Here is a 19971-nt window from a genome sequence, read left to right on the forward strand (position 1 = left end):
TCGTCTTCCATCACAGTCTCTCTTCCAGGAGAAGGTCCTCCAAAAGTCCTCCGGTCAGTCATGTGACACTGTACCACAGTACATAGGATGAATAAAATTGATATTTTAAAGTATTTTTGTATTTCAAAAAGTTCTCCAGTAAAAAAGTCTTCCAGCAGATAGGGTCCTCCAAGGTCCTCCGGGGCTAGAATACAGTTTTTTGTCAAAAAGTACTGGAAGATGATGAAACCCAAAAGATTTTATTTTTTCATCTTAATAAAACGACGATGCTCTTTTCAGTGGCGTGCTCCATTCCTCTCTATCTCGTGTCGCTCAGAAAATAGTTTTTTTCGTACTTTTGAAGCTCTCAAAATAGTACTTTTTTCAAAATTTTAAAATTTTTTTTTTGATAAATTTATTTCATTCACTTGAAATATCCTTATATCAAAAAATTACTCCTACAGACCTTTTGGATCAAAAGTTGATTTTTTTAGCGACCACCCTATCTACAGTAGGGTCGGAAATTTCGGGGCCATGACCGCGGGCGGCTCTGATATTTTTTGGGTTACTAAATAGGAGGTACTCTTCCAGAAAAAACACATGGCCCTCGCTTAACCCATCATCGGCAAGCAAATTTTAACCCATTTTTGAGAATGGCTTTTTTCATTTTAATAATGTATTTAAGTTACTTTTAATGCTTTTTAATGCGTGTCAAATCAAAAAATAAGGATCAAAAATAATAATTAACCCATTTTCGGCAAGGGAAAATTAACCTATTTTCAAAAATTTTCATTTTTCTTTAAAAAATGATATTTTTATAATAAAAATGCAATTTTATGCACAAAAATTCAATAAAAATTAATAAGACACCCATTTTAAGGGCTAAAATTGTATTAAATTTCTGAAAATTGCCCTTGCCCGACCTTCCATCCTCTTTTCTTCGTTTTTCGCTCCTTTTTCTCCCTTTTCTCTTCTTCCTCCTCTTTTTTTCGGCGGCGCGCAACGAGCGCGCCTCTTGGCCAATCAAAGCCGGGCAGAGCCTCGAGAGCTCGCTTTCAGCGCCTCGCTCGCCGGTCTGGACGGTGGTGGTGCAGCGGCTCGCAGCGCTGAGCGCGCGTTAGCGCGCTGCGCTGCACACGCGCTTATGCGTAGGCGTAGGCGTTCTAGGCGTAGGTTCGCGCGCATAAGCGAACTTTTTTCTGCGGGCCACCTCAGTCTCCGGACTCACGCCGCCCGTCTCCCCTAATTTCCCCCCCTTTTTTCAATAAACTCTTTGAGTTAATTATTAAAAGGGTTAATTATTTTTTTAACCGAGGTCAGTCCGGTGACCCGACTAATCTTTCGGCAGGCAGCCCCTTGAGCAAGGGTGCAGGAAGTAAATGCACCCGATTGGACACCCCTAGGCCACCCTCACCGGATAGATACTCCTGAAAAATGGAGGTGCGTGGGGGGTAGGGCACGAGCGAAATTTCGCATTTTGCAGTATTGCCCGCAACCCAAGCCCAAGTCCCACACTATTCCGGCAATCCCGACTCCTGATGCCACCGGACCTCTGGCATCAGGGCCCTAAGGGCCAGCAGAGGTATCTGCCCCCAGGCGAGGCCGCTGCCCTCTTGTGGAGTGAGGGCGTCCCCCCCAGACAGGAGTAACACCACCTTCGGCATGGTGCCTGAACGCTGGGAGAAAGGGGAAACTACGCGGATAACCTGGGGGAGGGGGGATACTCTGGTTCTAAGGGTTCGAGTCGGGGGACAGGGTTCCGGGGAGACGGGTCATGACGGTTTGTTTTTTGAATCTTGTTTTTATGCGTTAATTTAAAGCATAAATATATCGTCGTTTATGAAATGATTATATATTTTACTTTAATATGCATCTAAGCAAATCAAAAAATAATCGTCAGGGATTGTTTAGCTATTTATTTCGGTTGTTTAACCACTGAAATCGAATTTTAAGAGAGCCCCACTCTTAGAATTGTCGATGAAATAAATGGCTGGCATGACCAAATAGGCACTCAAATCATTATTCAAGAAGAATGATCGTTAGGTTAAGATTTTCATTAGTTTTTATTGTCGATCATTCATAAAGACCGAAAGGAAAAGTTGATCAATAAAATTATTTTCATTTTTGACAGAAGATCACTAATAAAAAGACAGAAGAGACCAGAAGAACTCCAGGAGCAGATGTATTTTAAGAATTTTTTTTTAAATCATCAGCATCAAAGACTCTTTCATTTTGTTTCATTTTTTTTTCACCGTAGAAGTTATTTTTATTTTTTGTGCATTCAGACGCAAATTTTTGCTTGTTTAATAACGAGTACTCTTTTCAGAAATCTTGAACTTGTAGCAATGTTCGTTGAATCCGCCTCGATTGAAGACTTCTCGGTTGTTGCTGTCGAAATCTCTGAAGAGATTGGAATGGAGTATATTTGCGAGCTTGCCGGGCGATCCCCCACAGAACTTGCAGCAGATGTTGCGGTAAAAACTTCGTCGGAGCTCCAATCGGTTGCCAGAGCGATTTGCAACGCACTTGCTCAGGACTCACCTAAAGGTCAAAGATTTACTATAATTTCTTATTCACATAAATTTCCATTTAGGTTTCGACTTCGATTTCCCGTTGAATAGTCACCACGGCGAAAAGAAAAAGGCATACGATCGTAATGTTGGCGTTCTTCGAAAGGCGATTCGTCATCTTCCTGAAGATGGAGCTGTAAGACTGATTCGCGTTTCAGTTGACAAAGAGCCTTCTCAAACAAGAAAACGCAAAATGACTATGACGTGAGATCTTCCCGCTGGCAATGAGCTCACCATCGATTCATTCGCTTTTCTCGAAGAGAAACTGAACAAACACCAGCTCAACGCGATTCTCATGATTTCGAACGCACGATCTTCATCATTTCGCGAGCTTCAGCTAAGAAAAGTTGCCGAGATTTGTAACGAAACATTGCCATCCCTCGATGAAGAAGAGAAATTGTTCTCTCAACTCGATGAAGTTGTTATTTCTCAGCCGACTTCTTCATATTCACAAGAGCTGCCAAAAGAAAAACCTGCTTCTGTCATCAACCGAATCGATCTGAAAGAAAGCTGCTTGCTTTTGAGCACCGAGAAGAATATTTCACCTGCTGTCATTAACGAAGTCATTGATGAAATTTGCGAGAACATCCCTGATGCAAACATTGAGCCATTTACGGACCGATCTCTGCGAAATCATCTTCCGCTTGTCCAGCCACTTCAACATCAACAAGAAATCGTCTTTATTGAAGATGCAACAAGTTTGTCGATTGGCCTGGATAGCACAACCATCAGTGGGAACGAGTACAGCACATTAACGATCTTGTCAAGTGACGGTGACTCGCTTTTTTGGGATATCAAGAAGGTTGCTGACCATTCTGGCGCTACAGAGCAGTTCACCTCGAAGATGAAAGAATATCCTGAAGCTATCCAACGACTGATCGCTGAAAAAACTCAAAGCCTTCACAGCGACAGGGCTCCAGCTGCAGTGAAAAGTGTGGAGATTATCAGAAAATCCCTTGACGAAGTCTTCGCTCGAGATCGCGTTCACGTCCCTTGCAGCATGCACATCCCCTTGAACTGCGAAAAGGGTCTTCGAGCTTCGTTACCAAAGGATATCCTCGAACAAGTGTCCCTTCTGGAGAAAGTTTTATCATCTCATCGACTTCACCAAACTAAATCCTCCAGAGGAGCAGCCTTTTTGACATTCTTAAAAGCGAAAACGATGGAATCCGACGATGTTCTTCCTGAATCTCTTTCACTTTACTCAAATGTGAGATTTTCTGTCTTTGCGAAGAACCTCGAGAACGTCCTGATCAATCTGCCTTATGTTGAAGAGTTCTTGTCACGAGAAGGCCACAAAACAAGTTCCAAGTTCATTGCGGACAACAAACAGAGGTTCCAGGTCGAACTTCTCGCGGCGATTTACGTCTACAAAAACATCGTTGCTCCTTGGTGGGACAAAGTTCGAGCAAAATGCGATGTTACCTTTTACGAGACGCTAAAAGAAGAGCTTGACCTCACTTTCGACGGAATCGTCAGTGCTGCTAGTCCATTCATCGCAGTGAGGAGCAAGAACAAGAATCTCATGTTGCAGGATGAAACAGAATCCGTTTTATTCAAGGCAGTCGCTGAATCCATCCAGCAGAAGAACTTCAAAGAAGTAAATGACGCGATCAAGTCAAAGGCAGAAATTGTGAAAAATGTGTTCCATAGATTCCGGATTCAAGACGACACGACTCCTCTCATCGGTGAAGTTACATGGACGAATCAACTTGCCGAAATGGTAAGAGACAATAATTTTGTTCACAAGTAGTAACTTAAATGATTTAGTCGATGGGTGCTCTTAAGCGGATTTATGGCTATCGATTCAATCTTGACCCTGAAAATCTCGCTCTTGCTGGCAAGTCAAAGTACAACCGACCGATTTCTTTCTGGCGTGAACGCGATGCCTCCAAAATCCAGCAAGCTTTCAAACGCGGGACGCTCAAACGGCTCACAGATGCTCGCAAACGACGCAAAGAATCTGCGGATGCAGCCGATATTGAAGCCAAGATCAAACGGCAGAAAGAGTACAAGAAGGAACAAGAGCGAGAAACAAAACTCCTTGCAGTGATTTACGATTACATCCCAATGAATCTCGATTCGGTAACTAATAAAAATTTTCAAAAATTTTACCAAAGTTATTAAGGATCACTTCAAAGCAATGAAAAAATCGTTTGATCGAAAAGCACAAGACAAGACCATAGCGAAAGAATTCCGTGCTCTGTGCGTTCAGAAAATGCGTGAATGCTTCGACTTACCACAGAATCAACAAGCCGGGGAATGGGAAGACAAAAATCCTTCGAGTAAAGAGATTGATGCTTACAATGCTTACCTGCTGATCTTTAGAAAATAAACAAAGATAACTAGAATTGATGGTCTTTTCTTCTTATTAATCGTTTTTGTCTTTTTCAGGGAAGTGATTTTTTAATATGCCATTCTTAAAGTTGAGAAAATCAATAAAATTACAAATTTATGTTGCTTTTTCTTGATTAATGCATTTATAAGGAAATTATGGAAAGAATCGTAACTTTGGAAAGTAGATTTTTTTCTTTTCAAAATAATATTGATTTTTTTTTCCTATTATGGGTTATGAATGTATTTTATAAAAGATTATTAATTTTTACAGGTAAAAAAATGCATTAAAAGAACTTCAAAACATTAATTTCGTATAAAACAGACTTTTTTCATGAGCAGGTTAAATATTTTTCGGCAATGATCGGTTAAAAAGCAAATTTATTTAAAAAAAAAATGGTTTGTACGCATAAAAAAGGGAGATAAACAATAAAAATGCATAATTTTAGTGTAAAAAGGCCATTTCCAAAATAGGTTAAAATTTGCTTGGCGATGTTGGGTTAAGCGAGGGCCATGTGTATTTTCTGGAAGAGTACCTCCCATAGAGTAACCCAAAAAAATATCGGCCCCGCCCGCGCTCATGGCCCCGAAATTTCCGACCCTAATGTAGAGTGAAAGTTTTAAGAAAATTGAGTACACTTTAATTTTCCGTGAGAATCCCTAGTTATAAACATTTTTTATCGTCCAACAAATTCAACAAGTATAAAAGCAGAATTGATTAACTTCTCAATACACGTGCTCCAATCATTTGACCACGGAGTTTGACCCCCTGTAATTCCCGTTGTAGTAATCTGTTTGACTAGAATTTTGAAATGTAAGCTGATAGAATGAAAACGAACCAATTTGTGAAGTTTCGAGTGAAAACTCAAAAATGGTGGCGTTTTGCGCCAGATTTCTCTTTCGCTCTCTGCTGGAAAATCGAAACGGACTTTTCAATTTTCAATGGTTCATTTTTATAGAACAGAGTAAAAGCTTTCTAGTAATCCATTTACGAGCTTTTTAACTCGACGAAAATTAGAGCCAAAAGTCCTAAGCGCTATTTTATACACTTTGAATTTCGCGCGCCGAATTGTGGACATAACGGAGCGTTGTACGACGTCAAAATTTGGCGAACTTATACCTCATTATTTGTCTACATTTTCAATTGTTGAGATAATTAGTAGATTTTGGCAGAATGTTTTCGGTTTGTTACCATCTTCAGTGCCTGTTGAAGTGAAACTGCCAAAATCTACTAATAATCTCAACAATTGAAAACGTAGACAAATAATGCGGTTTAAGTTGGCCAAATTTTGACGTCGTACAACGCTCCATAAGTTATGTCACATAACTATTGTCCACATGCAACTGGCTAGTTGCCGACCTGAGCTGCCGACGAGGAATACAACTTTTATCTGCACTCCTAACCATTCCCAGATATCTTCTCTAAGCCATGTTTTTCGGATATATTCTCTGGCAGTTGACTCAGGCATCGTCTAGATTCCAAAAATGACTGAAGTTCTGCTTGAGGCAGATCAGAGTTCCAAATGAGCGGCGCAATTTCGAAGCGGGGAAATTTGAGTTCTCACTGTAGATTGCGATTACTTTTTACGTCAATTATCCCCGTAAATTCTACGTGTTTATCAGAAAAAAAGAGTAAGAAAAAGCATTTATCTCGTGAATACATCTTACAAAATACCTTTTAGCAAGCAAATTTGACAGAAATTCACAAAGATGGCTTATTGAGCGAATTTCATTAATTTTCGCGAAATTCAAAAAAAGGGCCGAATTGTGCGGGACCAAATTGTGCGAGTCAACTGTATAGGGTTCGAAGGGATTCTGCGCAGAGATCTGTCCGATATGCGTTCCAACGTGAAAAAAAACAATTTTGAAGCTTCATATTGTGGGGTCATCCTTGATTTTTACAAGCAAATTTTCTTGGTAAAAAACTTTCTTCGCTCGAGTTTCAACGCTTAAACGCATTTCGCGCAGATTTCTACGCAGACCAGTGGTCTCAGACCACCTTCGAAGCTCGAACTCCAACTTTACTTTATCAAAATTTGAATTGAACCCTCATTTTTCGGGCTCTTTTCGATGAAAAATTTGAATCTTACATTAAAAAATTTTCGGCCTCAGAGCAAAATTTTCTTCGCTTACGGATTCCCGGAGTTATCTTATTATCTGATTGTTTTTAGAAAAAATAAAGTTTTTCTCCTCTTTTCTGGACCCGAATTTTGTTGACATTTTCTTCATTTTAAGGGGCTTTTGTGGGACATTTTTCCAAGGGTAATATTCCACTTTTATGGATATTTATTCAGCTGAGAAAATTTAAGAAGAAGAAATAAGGTGTTTTTTTCAAAGAAATCAATGGGTTTTACATTGTAAAATTTACAGTTTCATTCACCAAAAATAGTAAAAAAGGCATAAAAAGCGTTTCAATGATGAAATTTGGGAATTTTTGTGGACTATTTTTTCGAAAATTTGAGACAAAAAGTGTCCACAAAAGAGGAAAATAGCTGTAAATTGATTTTTGGGTGTTTATTTATCCCCTGTTTAATTAAACCCTTTATATGTCAATTTTCGATGACATTGAAAAGTCGAAAAAGTTACGATTTTCACGCTTAGTACAATAAACATGCATTTCTGTCATTTTCAAAGACGAAAATACATGAAAATGATCCTCAGATCACGTGGAATCTAAAAATCCCACAAAAAGATCCGTTATTAAGATTTGAAATTCCGGGGAAGGACCCCTTCGTCGTAATTATATATAAAATAATTATAAGTGGACTTAATGTAAACATTGCTTCCGGTAGGAAGCATGTTTTTTATTATCTTATAATAACAGGATCATCAGATGAGCATCTGATCCGCATGCTGCCTCGTCAACTTTCGAGTTACGTAGAAGATGATAGTCATCGGCTTATGCCATGCTTCATCAAATTCTAAATAGAACGGATAGATCAGGTAAATGAAATAAACCGATGAATCCTCGCTCTATTCAACCAACACTCCTATTGACCGACGAGTTCAAACGAGCGAAGAGTTAGAATGAGCGCGAGTCCAAGTGAGAGAAAAGTCCAAATGAGTGCGCTCCGAGATAATTCTCGAGAAGAAATATGACCCTTCGAAAAACCGTCTGACTTTTCGAGAACTGAGCTGTGCGCGCGCTGATTGGCCGCGCTTGTCAGCTGCCTCTGCCACGGCCATTCAGAACGCGCGCAGCTCTTCAGAAGAAAAGTTATTTTTTTTACTGTATAAATTTAGAGAAAATTTAATCAAAGAGAAGAATTTAATAAGAGAATCACTTTAAATGAAGCTCTAATTCTGGTTATTATTAAAATTGCTAAACTGATAAATTTCAGCGTGTTTTTTGTCGGTTTTTGTCGAAAACATTCCTTACGAAGCGACGGAAGTGCAGATTAGAGACATCTTCAGCGAAGTTGGAGAGGTTTATGATAGAGAAACGGGCAAAGACACTCGATGGTGGTGATGACTCCTTCAACACTTTCTTCTCCGAAACCAGCGCTGGCCTCCGAGCTGTCTTCGTCGAACTCGAACCCACCGTCGTCGATGAGGTAAGTTCTTGATTTCTACACAAGTTTAGAAAAAGTATGACTGCCTTCCCTGGCTTTCAAGCAGGCAAATACTAACACCAATTCTTTCAGTCCCTTCGCTCAAGGCGAGTCCGATTTTCACGCTCAACTTCAATCTCTTATCGACTACCTAACGAACGCCGTTTCATAAGTGGACGAAAAATTAGCGCTGCTTGTAATTCACAATTTGTGTTACGCGACGCAGTCCAAAACCCGAACAACAGAAGCCAAAGGTAAACTAACGGAATGTTTCTTTGAAATAAAATGTCACTTTGATTTTTCTCTTTGATTGAGCACTTTGCTATTTCCCCGAAATCGTTAACTACTCGTATTAAAGAATGTTCAAGCCTCGTTTCGATAAAGCCTTCCATTTTTTTTAACAAGTTTATCAATTTTGAAAGTACCAAAGATAACCTTTTCTGATTACATCTTTTAGACCTGGGACGAAGCGTCATCGCCAGCTCAGAATTACGTCGTGAGAAAGAGAGAACCAATTATCGCCGCAAGTTCGAGCTCGTATGATTCTGTCTCCTCATTATTCACGTAAGTTTTCCTGATTTTACTTTTGCTTTCATGAGTCTTCGGCTCAGGAATAGGATCAAAGATTGATCGACAATTTGTGAAAAAAAGAAACGCTCGTTTGTGTCATAAGATTTCCCCCCTTTTTTTTGCGTTCTGATTGACGCTTTTAAAGCGAGCATGTTTCCTTCTCGATTCTAACTCATTTTTTCAGGTTGATAACGAGACCATCTACGATTCTGACGACGAAGCCTGGACATCGAGCGGTCTTCTTACAACAACGTTAACTACGCTCCCGTCATCTCTGCTGAGAAGGCCTACCACGAGCAGCTCTCCAAATGAAAAAATCAAAGAAAAATTTATGTTTGTGTTCTGTTTGTTCTGTATTGTTGATTGTCTTTTTGTCCTGTATTGTTGGTTGTTCTGTTTTGTTGTGTTGTTGATTGTGTTGTTGATTGCGTTAGGATTCTAGGTGTAGAAGTAATGGTGAAGGTCAGGCGCACCTGCCCTTAGGAAGAAAAACCTACGCGTGTCACGAACGGTAGGGCAGAAGCCAACCGTTGCTCATACGCGAGCGTGTAAACTCGAGGTGAAAACTTAGTTAGAGAAACTCAAGAACTTCACTTCACGGGATAACTTTATTATTCAGGTTTGTTCAGTTCAAGTGGAGACGCAACTTCCTTCATCATCACACGTGCTGTTTCACCGACTCCTTCGTGACTGCTGGAGCATCTGGTTGAACCCGTGCTGTTTGTTTGATAAATTGTTGTACTAGAATAAACAGTTTTACGCATATTTCACGTGTATTGACGAGGGTGTTAAGTTTGTGCAGGTCAGGTTTATCGTTGTGTTTTTGTTGTGTTTTTGTTTGTGTTTTTTGTTGAAAAATTTATGTTTTGTGTTTTGAAGGATGATCCTAAGGGGTAATTATCCAAGCTACCCTTACCCTAACCCTAAAAATTCTAGAGATATCTAGAATTACTCTTCGCGGGTTAAACAAAGTGACATTCGGGACTAACTCTTTTCTTTTAGGATTTCGAAGCGTGGGCCCCGTCGGACCACTCGATCCTCTGCCCCGGGCGTGGCCACCCAGGCCACTGCCCCGGGCGAGGCCACCCAACAGCCATCACCCTCAGACGTGACCGAGCTCACCCAACAGCCGAAAGCCTCAGACGCGGCCGAGCCCACCCAACAGCCACAAGCCTCAGACGCGGCCGAGGCCACCCAACAGCCACAAGCCTCTGACGCGGCTAAAGCCACCCAACAGTCACAAGCCTCCGACGCGGCCGAGGCCACCCAACAGCCACAAGCCTCAGACGCGGCCGAAGCCACCCAACAGTCACAAGCCTCAGACGCGGCAGAGGCCACCCAACAGCCAACACCCTCAGACGCGGCCGAGCTCACCCAACAGCCACAAGCCTCAGACGCGGCCGAGGCCACCCAACAGCCACAAGCCTCAGACGCGGCCGAGGCCACCCAACAGCCACAAGCCTCAGACGCGGCAGAGGCCACCCAACAGTCACAAGCCTCAGACGCGGCCGACGTCAGCCAACAGCCAAAAGCCGCTGCCCCAAAGAAAGGAGGTGAGTTTAAAAGGGAGGGGTAGGAGGTTAGATAAGGGTGGGACGGTGGGTCAACAATAGTTCGCCACCCAGAAGAAGGGAGGGTAGGGTCGGCTGGTTATGTCCGATCTAGAAAGCAGGACAGCCAGTGACTCTATCTCTCTCATTTTTCGGGTGGTATTTAAGGAATTAGTTACACAAATAAGGGTGGGACGGTGGGACCACAATAGCTCGCCACCCAGAAGAAGGGAGGATAGGGTCGGCTGGTTATGTCCGATCTAGGAAGCAGGACAGCCAGTGACTCTATCTCTCTCATTTTCGGGTGGTTCTAAGGGATAAGTTACACAAATAAGAGTGGGACGGTGGGACCACAATAGCTCGCCACCCAGAAGAAGGGAGGATAGGGTCGGCTGGTTATGTCCGATCTAGGAAGCAGGACAGCCAGTGACTCTATCTCTCTCATTTTCGGGTGGTTCTAAGGGATAAGTTATATAATAAGGGTGGGACGGTGGGACCACAATAGCTCGCCACCCAGAAGAAGGGAGGATAGGGTCGGCTGGTTATGTCCGATCTAGGAAGCAGGACAGCCAGTGACTCTATCTCTCTCATTTTCGGGTGGTTCTAAGGGATAAGTTACATAATAAGGGTGGGACTGTGGGACCGCAATAGCTCGCCACCCAGAAGAAGGGAGGATAGGGTCGGCTGGTTATGTCTACTCTAGAAAGCAAGACAGCCAGTGATTCTATCTCTCCCTTTTTCGGGTGGTAGCTAGGGATAGAATAAGGATGGACCCGAAAAAGGGATAGATAGAATTACTGACTGTCTTGCTTTCTAGAGTAGACATAACCAACCGACCCTACCCTCCCTTATCCTTAATCATTAATTAGTCTATCATCAACTAACGGTTTTTAGGTACCTTCGGCGGGCAGAAACGAGTTCCGGCGCACATCCAAACCCAAGTGGATACACGTCTTGCGGGCGAAAAGTTCCCCGACTTCTCCGCCCGCTTTCACGACATTGTGAAAGTGTGCCTGTGTTTCGCTAACACCTGGCTAAAATGCCAAAATACCGCACACCGACTCACTATCTTGCACCTCACGCACGATGACTACGAAAAGGGAAAGGTGACGGACAAGGTACTTTTTAAACCAACGCTTCTTATTTAACATCATTTCTAGGCGTATAATCGCTCCATTTTACGCTACATCGGGACGTTCTCGAGCAAGCAGCTAGGGTCATGGGACAGGGTGCTGTCGGCAGGAGTGAAGATGACTGTCCCCCATCTTCCCTGCTTCGAGCCATCCTGCGACGCGCGGTCCGACAGCGTTTCCCTCCACACTGTATCATCTGGCGACGAAACGGTAGTGTCGGCCGACAACAACTGGCTTGATATCGAAATGGAGGAGGAGCCAACCGAGTTCAGTCCAGGAAAGGGCCTCATATTAGGTAAGCCTACTTTTCTTTCAGAAATTTATTGAAATTTATAGAAATCCGCAAGGATAGAGCTCCCAAAGACCGACATGTGCACAACTGGCTACCCTACCACCTAATCTCAATCTCCTACAAAGACGAGCACGATGAAACACGAATCTGGACACAAAGCTGGAAGGCCTTCCTCAAACTCAACCCTGAACAGGGAATGAACAAAGACCTAAGGAAAGGGGTGGAGAAGCTGAACAACACAATACACACGAAAAGCTTCTTGCCATGGCGCCGCTCTCTGTACATCGCTCAATGTCACTCGTAAGGAAAGTATTTTACCACACCTCTAATATATATTCTAGCTATCTACTGCGCAAGTCGCGCAGAGCAAAGCGCCAGAACCTGAAAGAAGAGCTGGAAGGCGCGCGGGGTCTCAGCTTTGGTCGGTGGATGTAAGTAATATTTCAAGTTAATCAATTCTTATTCTTTAATTCAGGTCGAACGCTGTCGTCCTCAGCGACGCAGGGGAGAAGATAGACGAGTGGAACACCAGATTTGAGTGGGAAGCGGCATTCGCCGCTTCAATACGAGAATTCCAGGCGGATACGCTACAAAAACGCAGCGGGTTGGGAAGCGGCTCCAAGTACAGTGTCGTCATCGTAAGTTTATCAGATTCTTTTCAAATAAATGTGTTTTCTAGAGGTCGAAAAGGCAAGGACCCGGCCCGTGCAAGAAGAAAGGTCCGTCCAAGACGAAACGACCTGCCCCCTCCAAGACGAAGCGACCCGGCCCCTCGAAGACGAAGCGACCCGGCCCCTCGAAGACAAGACGACCCGGCCCCGCTACGAAGAAAGCGAAGAAATCTTGACTGTCCTCCCCCCTTTTCTTCTCTCTCAATACAAGAGACAGTACAAGAAATTCAAAATCAAACGATTAATAATTGTTTGATATGTAGTTTACTGTTTTTTGCAAGTGTTGGCAATGTATGCAGGCAAGTTGTTGATAGAAATGCTCATAATTGAAAAGAATTCAGTCGAAATCAATTTTAAGGATAGAAAATAAAATTTATTTTAATTTCAATACAGTTGATACAGAATAAGATGTTGTAAATACGGAATACATTTGATATTCACGAGAAAAAACCGAATTTTGCAGGTAAAATTGTGACATTTTAAAGGAAGAATCACCCGAAGTCACAATCACAATATTCTTAATGATTGAGTTTCATTTTATCAAGAAGTAGGCAGATGCGATCAATACGACAGATAAAAAAACATATGTTTCATTTCAAAGTTCAATTTTCAAGTAAACTTCGGCTTTGAAAGCTTAACCCAAATTTTGTTTCATTTTGACTTTGTGATGAGGAAGGAGAAGCTGTTACAGTTAAATTGAGGTCAGTATCCAAAAGAGGGCGTTGAGAGCACGAGGTTTCCCGCTGAGAGCTTACTTCATCTTAGTCACGTAAACACTGCAGGTGAGGAGCTTAGTTAGATTGTATCCGCTCTTTCTGAAACTACTTTGATTTTCGTGCTGTATTTCAACCAGTTTGGGAATGTCAGACCAGTTTGGAATGTTTTCCAGGAACTCTTTTTTAGTAGACTTGTTCTTTATCAAATGTGGCTCGATCGGGAGTCCAGTCGAAATTTGAGGCCAATGAAATCTGTATCGAGAGTCAGGATCTTCAGTCAAAATATTCTCCATGAGAAATCCAAAATCGATTTTGATCCGAAAGACTGGTGAAATCACATCGAAGATATCTTCAATGAGATTGTTCAAATCAAAATCTTTGTTAATAAGCAATCTCAAATGAGCCGTTTCGACGACTCGTCCTGGTTTTGGAGGAGGAATGATAAGCCTGTTGTGTAGCTGACCAACTCTCTCTGTCTGTCTAAAGTAATCAAGCTCCTCTTCTTCAAGTGGTAGATGAATTCCACCGTATTCTTTACGAAGTGCTTCTAAATCTGCTCTTTCTGATGGATAAAAAGGCATTTTATAAGAAAGTACCGAGAAAAATTGATTTATATTCACCCAAATTTATTCACTTGGAACAGATTAAAGGATTTCCCCGTTGAGGGTCAGTGGTTTACATGTGACGCCGTCCGACATGACTCGAAGCTTTACAAAAATATTCGAGAGAACTTTCTTTTCGATGGAAATTCGTTTCACAATATTGTCGTTAGTCGAGCGTAACATGCGAACTTTGCATGTGTTACTAGTGGTTACAGTTTCATTTAGACAATCAAGAAATTCTTGAAGTTTGAGCTCGTGATTGTGAGGAACTCCTTTCGTTGATCGCTTTGTCTGTTTGTTTTCTTCATCATAGCCAAAGTACATCTTGTTTCCAAGACAAACAAGTGCGCCATTATTCGTTTGCCATTCCGCTTAAAAAACTTGGTATCTATTCGAAACATCAGCAAACCTTTAAGAAGTCCAGGAGTTTTGTGATTTAGAGTTGTATCTTCAAGGACAATCCATTTATGCCAAACTTGTAGAAATTCGTCCATGAGTTCTTCCCGAACACAAGGTAGTAAAGCGGCTTCCATCTGTGACCTTGTTGTTTTACCGTCCGTTCCGCTTCGAGTGAACGCTAAAATATGATTATAAGTGACAGAAAATATAAACTTACATATTGCCAAACTGTCTGTATCGCAATAGTTCAGCTTGTAGGATCCAGGTCTCAGGTATTTGTGAAGAAATTTATAAACAAAGGAGAGAAAGTGAAGTTTCGAGTTTTGAAGAATAGCCACACCAAGAACAGTTGGCTTGTCATCTTTGATGCGTAACTTGTCGAAAATGACTTCGGAAATTTCATACTCACCGTTTTCTTGAGAGAGTGTCTCATGAGATTTAAATGTTGGCTTTATAATTGACTTTTTCAGTTGCTTATCATTGTTAAATTTGGTATTTGGTCGGTCGACCTGTTCGATGGCTTTACCGAAACCACCGCAATTGCCAATCGTTTTAAATGCAAGAGCAAGAGCAGTATTCTTGTCATCAAGAGCATTGACTCGACCATGAGTAATATTGTCAGCATAATCACTTAGACTTTTAGTTGCTCGAAATTGGGTGAAAGATTGAATGTTAGTTACTTCTAAGCCTAGGTCAAGATAAAATTTCACTAATGTTGTCAAGAGAAACATACTCTTACCATTATATGTTTGTACGACCGTTTCTTGATCGCATTTGCTTCCGGTTTTTTCAAATTGAGCTTTCATATAAGGACTCAAATGCTCGTTTGTGATTTTCATTCGCTGAATCACTGGCGGAAAATTTATGTACGAGATTTGATCAAAGACCTCTTTCGGACAAGAAACATCCGCTACAATAAATCCATATATCTCGTCATTTCGAATGCCGTCGAGAATGCTCTTTTCGGACTCTTTGAGTTTAAATATCCGACCCCAGTATTTTGAAACACGGTCGACATAATATCTATTACGACGATGGATCCATTCACATTCGCGCATAATATGAACAGTCCCTTTTCTGGACAAAATGCGCTTTTTCTTCTCAAACTCATGGTCAGCCTGACCTGGATTGCAATCAACGCAGTATTGATGAAAATAACAACCTAAGAACTCAAAATAGTGATGTTTTCCATCAACACAAGCGTAGCCATCAATTTTATAATTAAGAACCTGATGCTCACCCCTGAAATATTGATGTTCGAGTCTGAGTCGCTCACCATTAGCTTGAACCAACAAGGGGCTGAATTCATCAATATATGTGAGCCACTGGAGTGCGGCAAGAGAGTTATCTGTCGTCATGATCGATTTGCGGAAGACGGAATTGTCGATTTTTTGCCATCGTATACCTTATTATATAGTGAGGTCAGAAATCAAAGAAGCTTTACCTGGGGTGGATGGTAGCAACATTTTTTGAGCGAAGAGGTACAAGGCATTGAAGTCGAAAAAGACTATCTTTGTGAACGGATCCCCATTCGGCGCAAACTTTGCATTTTCCGGAGCATCCACGTCGGGTCGAAGTTCAGTATAGCGAGAGTAGACGTTCACAGGACCACCAATTATATTATCACGTAAGAGTTTGTGTTCCTTGTGATAATTTCGGTGGAACGAAACTATATAAATGTCATGAAAGTCAACAAGAATATCTTACATGTAAGCGGGGAATTCTTCGAGTAACCTTCAAAAACACACGCCATCGCAAATTTGGGCAAGCTCATACAGAAAGAAGGGTCAATTTTAAAAGTCTCGAAAAATAATTTGAATTGATTGTCAATTGCTTTCGCAAAAGGGGTGACATCTGTCAAATTGTAGTGTTTGAGCCAATGACCCATAGAATAATTTTGATCTCGTCTTTGATTTCTATAAAACTCAGATCTGAAAAGTTCATAATCTTCCTCAGAGATTTCCTTATTCTTGAGACTAGAAAAAAATTCATCTCTTGGAGGGAAATTTTTATCGTTCATGATATCAAAGACGCTGCGATATTTTTCATATGGCCAAATCGCTTTTCCTTCCTCGACTCCTCCTTGCTTGAGATATCCAGCCAAATCAGTTGGAGTGCTGAATAGTTTGGCATCCTTGAATTGATATGTTGGCGTTGACATTGAGAAATAATGAGTGCCTTTTTTAATACTAGTGAATTTTGACCCATACTTTTTCATAAGAATGGGTATAAGGTAGGGACTTAAAACTTTCAAATCAAATTTAGCACTATTGAAACCGTAAATGTCCATTTTCGCATAGTTTGTGAGCTCTCGTCGCAGATATCGAACTTTCATCTTTCGCTCGGCATTGACTAGAAACTGGTCAGCAATTTTCTTGTTTCTAAATTACCTGAGTTGATATCGATGTTTTTGAGATTCTGGATTGCATCTTTTAGCTCAGAGGGAAGATACGTTTCTTCAGAGACAGCAAGGTCTTCAATTTCGTCGACAAATTTTTGAACAAGTTGTTTCGCGGCATCATTTTCATCACTCCGCCTTATCAAGAACCGCTGGTATCCAAAATTACTCCCGATTGCGATGGAAAGAAGTCGAAGTTCCGAATGAACAGTTGTTGACTTGGTCGTTTCCTCAATCGGTCTCTCCATCGTTTCGATGTCAAACGTAACTAGATTTTTGAATTTTCAAAAAATCTCACAATAAAGCTTACCGAATCTTGTCTTTCTGAACTTTCTCATCTCAGAAGACAGGAAACCAGCTTGAATCGCCTCCTCGATTGGATTTATTGAGACCCCGTAAGCTCGCTGGGTTGGAGTAATTTTTTTGACACGAGCCTTACATTTCAAATCATGTTTTTTAAACAACGTCTCAAAATATGTTTCAAATCCACATTTCGGATTCAAACATTTGTAAAATGTTGCTAAATTATTCATGTTGAAAATAAATCTGAGGGTTAGCGCGTTTTCGGACATAAGCTCGTCTTTGTCAACAATAAAGTTGAGAGTCCGCGTAGAGTCATCGGCTCGAAATGTTTGCAAGAGCTCTAATTTGACTTGTGAACGCTGGTCAGGCAGATGAGACGTGCCCAAAGAGAAAAAATTTGTCTCCGCATTCAATTTTTTCGCATATTTTGATAATTCCCTCGAAAAGACTTGATCCGGTCCATCGAATAAACTTAATCCCTGAATTTTAAACGAAAAATCATTTATGTTCTTGAGTCTGCCTTTTCTGTCCAATTTACTGAGAAAAATGTCGAAAGAATAAAGGTAAAAATATGACTCGCCTTCTTCAACAAATTTTTGCGATTTTTTAACAACCACATCGTCAACTAAAACAAGTTTTATCGATTTTTTACATTTAGACTTCACTCTAAGGATTTCAAGTTGATAAAAGTCTAAAATTGGTTCCGTGGCAAGAGAAGAGCTATTTACTGATAGATGGTAAATATGGGAAATGAACTGTCGATGAGCTAATTTTCCGTCCTTAAAAAGTTTGGTGTAATCCTCTGTGCATCGCTGAAGCTCTCCGAGAGTTATCCATGGATTTAACCCAGGAAAAAAGAGATTATACCTTTTCATGCTTGAGACTTGACGCTCACTCTTTTTATAACAACGTTGACTTGCGCCACCAGCTCAACCAAATTCTAAAAAGTCAATTTTGCGCCACCAGCTCAACCAAACTCGATTTCGCGACTATTTCCTGCAAATAAACAAAACAAAAATTATTTCAATGGACGTCTATTGAATCTCAACTGAGTAGAATGAAACAAGCATGAAAACAGGGTAACCAGTTTGGATAGAAACGGCCAGTTCGAAGCCCTGTCGTCGCAGGCGGGATCGGCGGCGTGGAGTTCGATCAACAAGGAGAACCGCGGAGTCGACGACAGTAAGATGGAAATTTTCTTGCTCGGCGATGCGGGTGCAAAGTCGTCCGTCCAGGTCATTAAACTCGTCGCTACCAATTACGACGTCCATCGTATAGGGATGAAGAGCTCCAAGCCGAAATCGGACAAGCTGGAGAACGCCATCATCGTTCTTGACGCAGTAGAAACCTTTGTAGCTAGTCAGCCAAGGATGTGTCTCAGCGGCGGTGTAAATCAATTCCAGAAAAAAGCGTAGCTGAGGAATGGGGTGTGTTCGAGCCGTTTCCATCCGAAAGTCAAGGTCAGGCTGATCGTTACCGGGTTGCTCAACTTCCAGATCGCTATCAGAATCCATCTTCTTAATCTTTCTCGATTTTCGGACTAAGTCTTTGAGCTTTTCGAAAAAAAAATTTTGCTGTCTTCTTTTCCTTCAGCTCAGCCTTTTTATTTTCAACTCAATTTCTAGCGCCTCGAATTCTGAAAAGCGCGCCGCGAGTCTGAGCGCCATCGGGGAAATGAGATAAATCCGGGATCAGGGTGAATTGTGAGTATAATTGAAAATGTCAACTATTGACTATCAATTAAAACCCCTCCCAGAGACTGAAATTGTTCTTTTTTGTCTCGGCTGCGACAGAAAAAATACAGACAACTACCAAGTCGATTATCTGGAGCCCGATGATGACATAGAAGACAAAGCTTTTAGCGTTTGGCTGGTATGCGAATTCTGCGCGAAGGAAATAACAATCGCCTTTACTCCTGAGGAATGGAACCTTTTCGCCAGTCAGGCTGACAAACAAGAAGACCAATACTTTTCGAGAGTTTCAGCAGTCGCATTTTGCAAAACCTATTTGCTTTCGGATTGCTACGGTGACTTGTTTATCAAAGCTCAACAACGAAAAATGGCTCGACGAGAAATTGACAAAGATGAGGAAAAAGTTTGTATCTTTTGCCACGAAGATGATGTCAAAATGGTATTTCTTCCGATTTTCAGCATTCTTCTAATTATTTTTAGATTTCTAGTCCCTGCAAGCATTTTTATTGTGAAAAATGCTATGCGAAACATCGCGAAATATCTCCACGAAAAGATGACTGTGCGTTCTGCAGAATTCCATTTCGATACACCCGATTCTCCGACATTGTCGCTGAAAAAAGAAGAAACGACTAAAAGATCTTTTCGCTTTCACTTTTCTGTCCATGTGCACCTAGGCAATCTGTTTTCAATAAAAGAAAGTGCATGAAATTGAAGGTGCGTGTAATTTGCAGGTGACATATGACCTTAGTGAGGCGCTAGAACTCAAGCTCTGATATAAGCGAAGGTTTGAAACAAGAATCATCAAAAATTGAAATAAGTCTTTTTCGAAATGGAAATCAACAATCAAAACGAGTTGGCCCCTTCTTATGATGACGTTCTGAATGAAGAATATGAGGCCCAGCAGCGAGAAAATGAATTTTCATTATTTCAAATCCCCGGCTTAAAACGAAAAATGAAAAATTTTGCCAGAAAAAGCGTCACAGTTCCATGGCTCTATGACTACCGAGGATATATTATTGTCGGACGGTCTGAGAATGGTACTGTCCAGTTGTTGCAGTTTTTGGAAGGACTGCAAAATTCGCGCATGATGACAGCGACGATCGGGTCAGATGCCGACATCGACATTTCTGGGACGCCAGTTTTTGCAATGGGATCGCTGCCAGATGCTAGAAAAATGAATATCGTCAGCGTTAACGACTTCATTGCAATCAC

At 41.3% G+C, this 19971-nt stretch overlaps 2 protein-coding genes across 2 annotated transcripts; one reads left to right on the forward strand and one right to left on the reverse strand.

Annotated features, from left to right (window-relative positions):
* Positions 1 to 8240: 8240 nt before the first annotated feature.
* On the forward strand, positions 8241 to 8983 carry LOC145695463 (uncharacterized). The gene is made up of 3 exons (XM_081772446.1): positions 8241 to 8437; positions 8528 to 8688; positions 8892 to 8983. Exons 1-3 carry the CDS (start codon positions 8315 to 8317, stop codon positions 8932 to 8934), a joined length of 327 nt encoding a protein of 108 aa, XP_081628572.1. The 5' UTR covers positions 8241 to 8314; the 3' UTR covers positions 8935 to 8983.
* A 5027-nt stretch (positions 8984 to 14010) lies between these two features.
* LOC145702520 (uncharacterized) lies at positions 14011 to 17103 on the reverse strand. Its single transcript, XM_081779754.1, has 7 exons — positions 17076 to 17103; positions 16758 to 17033; positions 16102 to 16719; positions 15812 to 16036; positions 14585 to 15772; positions 14378 to 14545; positions 14011 to 14339 (listed from the first exon to the last, which is right to left on the reverse strand). The coding sequence occupies exons 1-7, from the start codon at positions 17101 to 17103 to the stop codon at positions 14011 to 14013; spliced, it is 2832 nt and encodes a 943-aa protein (XP_081635880.1).
* Positions 17104 to 19971: the final 2868 nt, after the last annotated feature.

Source organism: Oikopleura dioica, chromosome 1, assembly GCF_907165135.1.
Source record: "Oikopleura dioica chromosome 1, OKI2018_I68_1.0, whole genome shotgun sequence".
Lineage (NCBI taxonomy): Eukaryota > Metazoa > Chordata > Appendicularia > Copelata > Oikopleuridae > Oikopleura > Oikopleura dioica.

Coding starts and splice junctions, on each gene's coding strand:
- LOC145695463 (XM_081772446.1), top strand. CDS start 8,315: ATGATAGAGAAACGGGCAAAGACACTCGATGGTGGTGATGACTCCTTC. Junction 8,438..8,527: donor AACCCACCGTCGTCGATGAG/GTAAGTTCTTGA, acceptor CAATTCTTTCAG/TCCCTTCGCTCAAGGCGAGT. Junction 8,689..8,891: donor CCGAACAACAGAAGCCAAAG/GTAAACTAACGG, acceptor TACATCTTTTAG/ACCTGGGACGAAGCGTCATC.
- LOC145702520 (XM_081779754.1), bottom strand. CDS start 17,103: ATGAGAAAGTTCAGAAAGACAAGATTCG. Junction 17,034..17,075: donor GTTCAGAAAGACAAGATTCG/GTAAGCTTTATT, acceptor TCAAAAATCTAG/TTACGTTTGACATCGAAACG. Junction 14,340..14,377: donor AACTCCTGGACTTCTTAAAG/GTTTGCTGATGT, acceptor AAGTTTTTTAAG/CGGAATGGCAAACGAATAAT.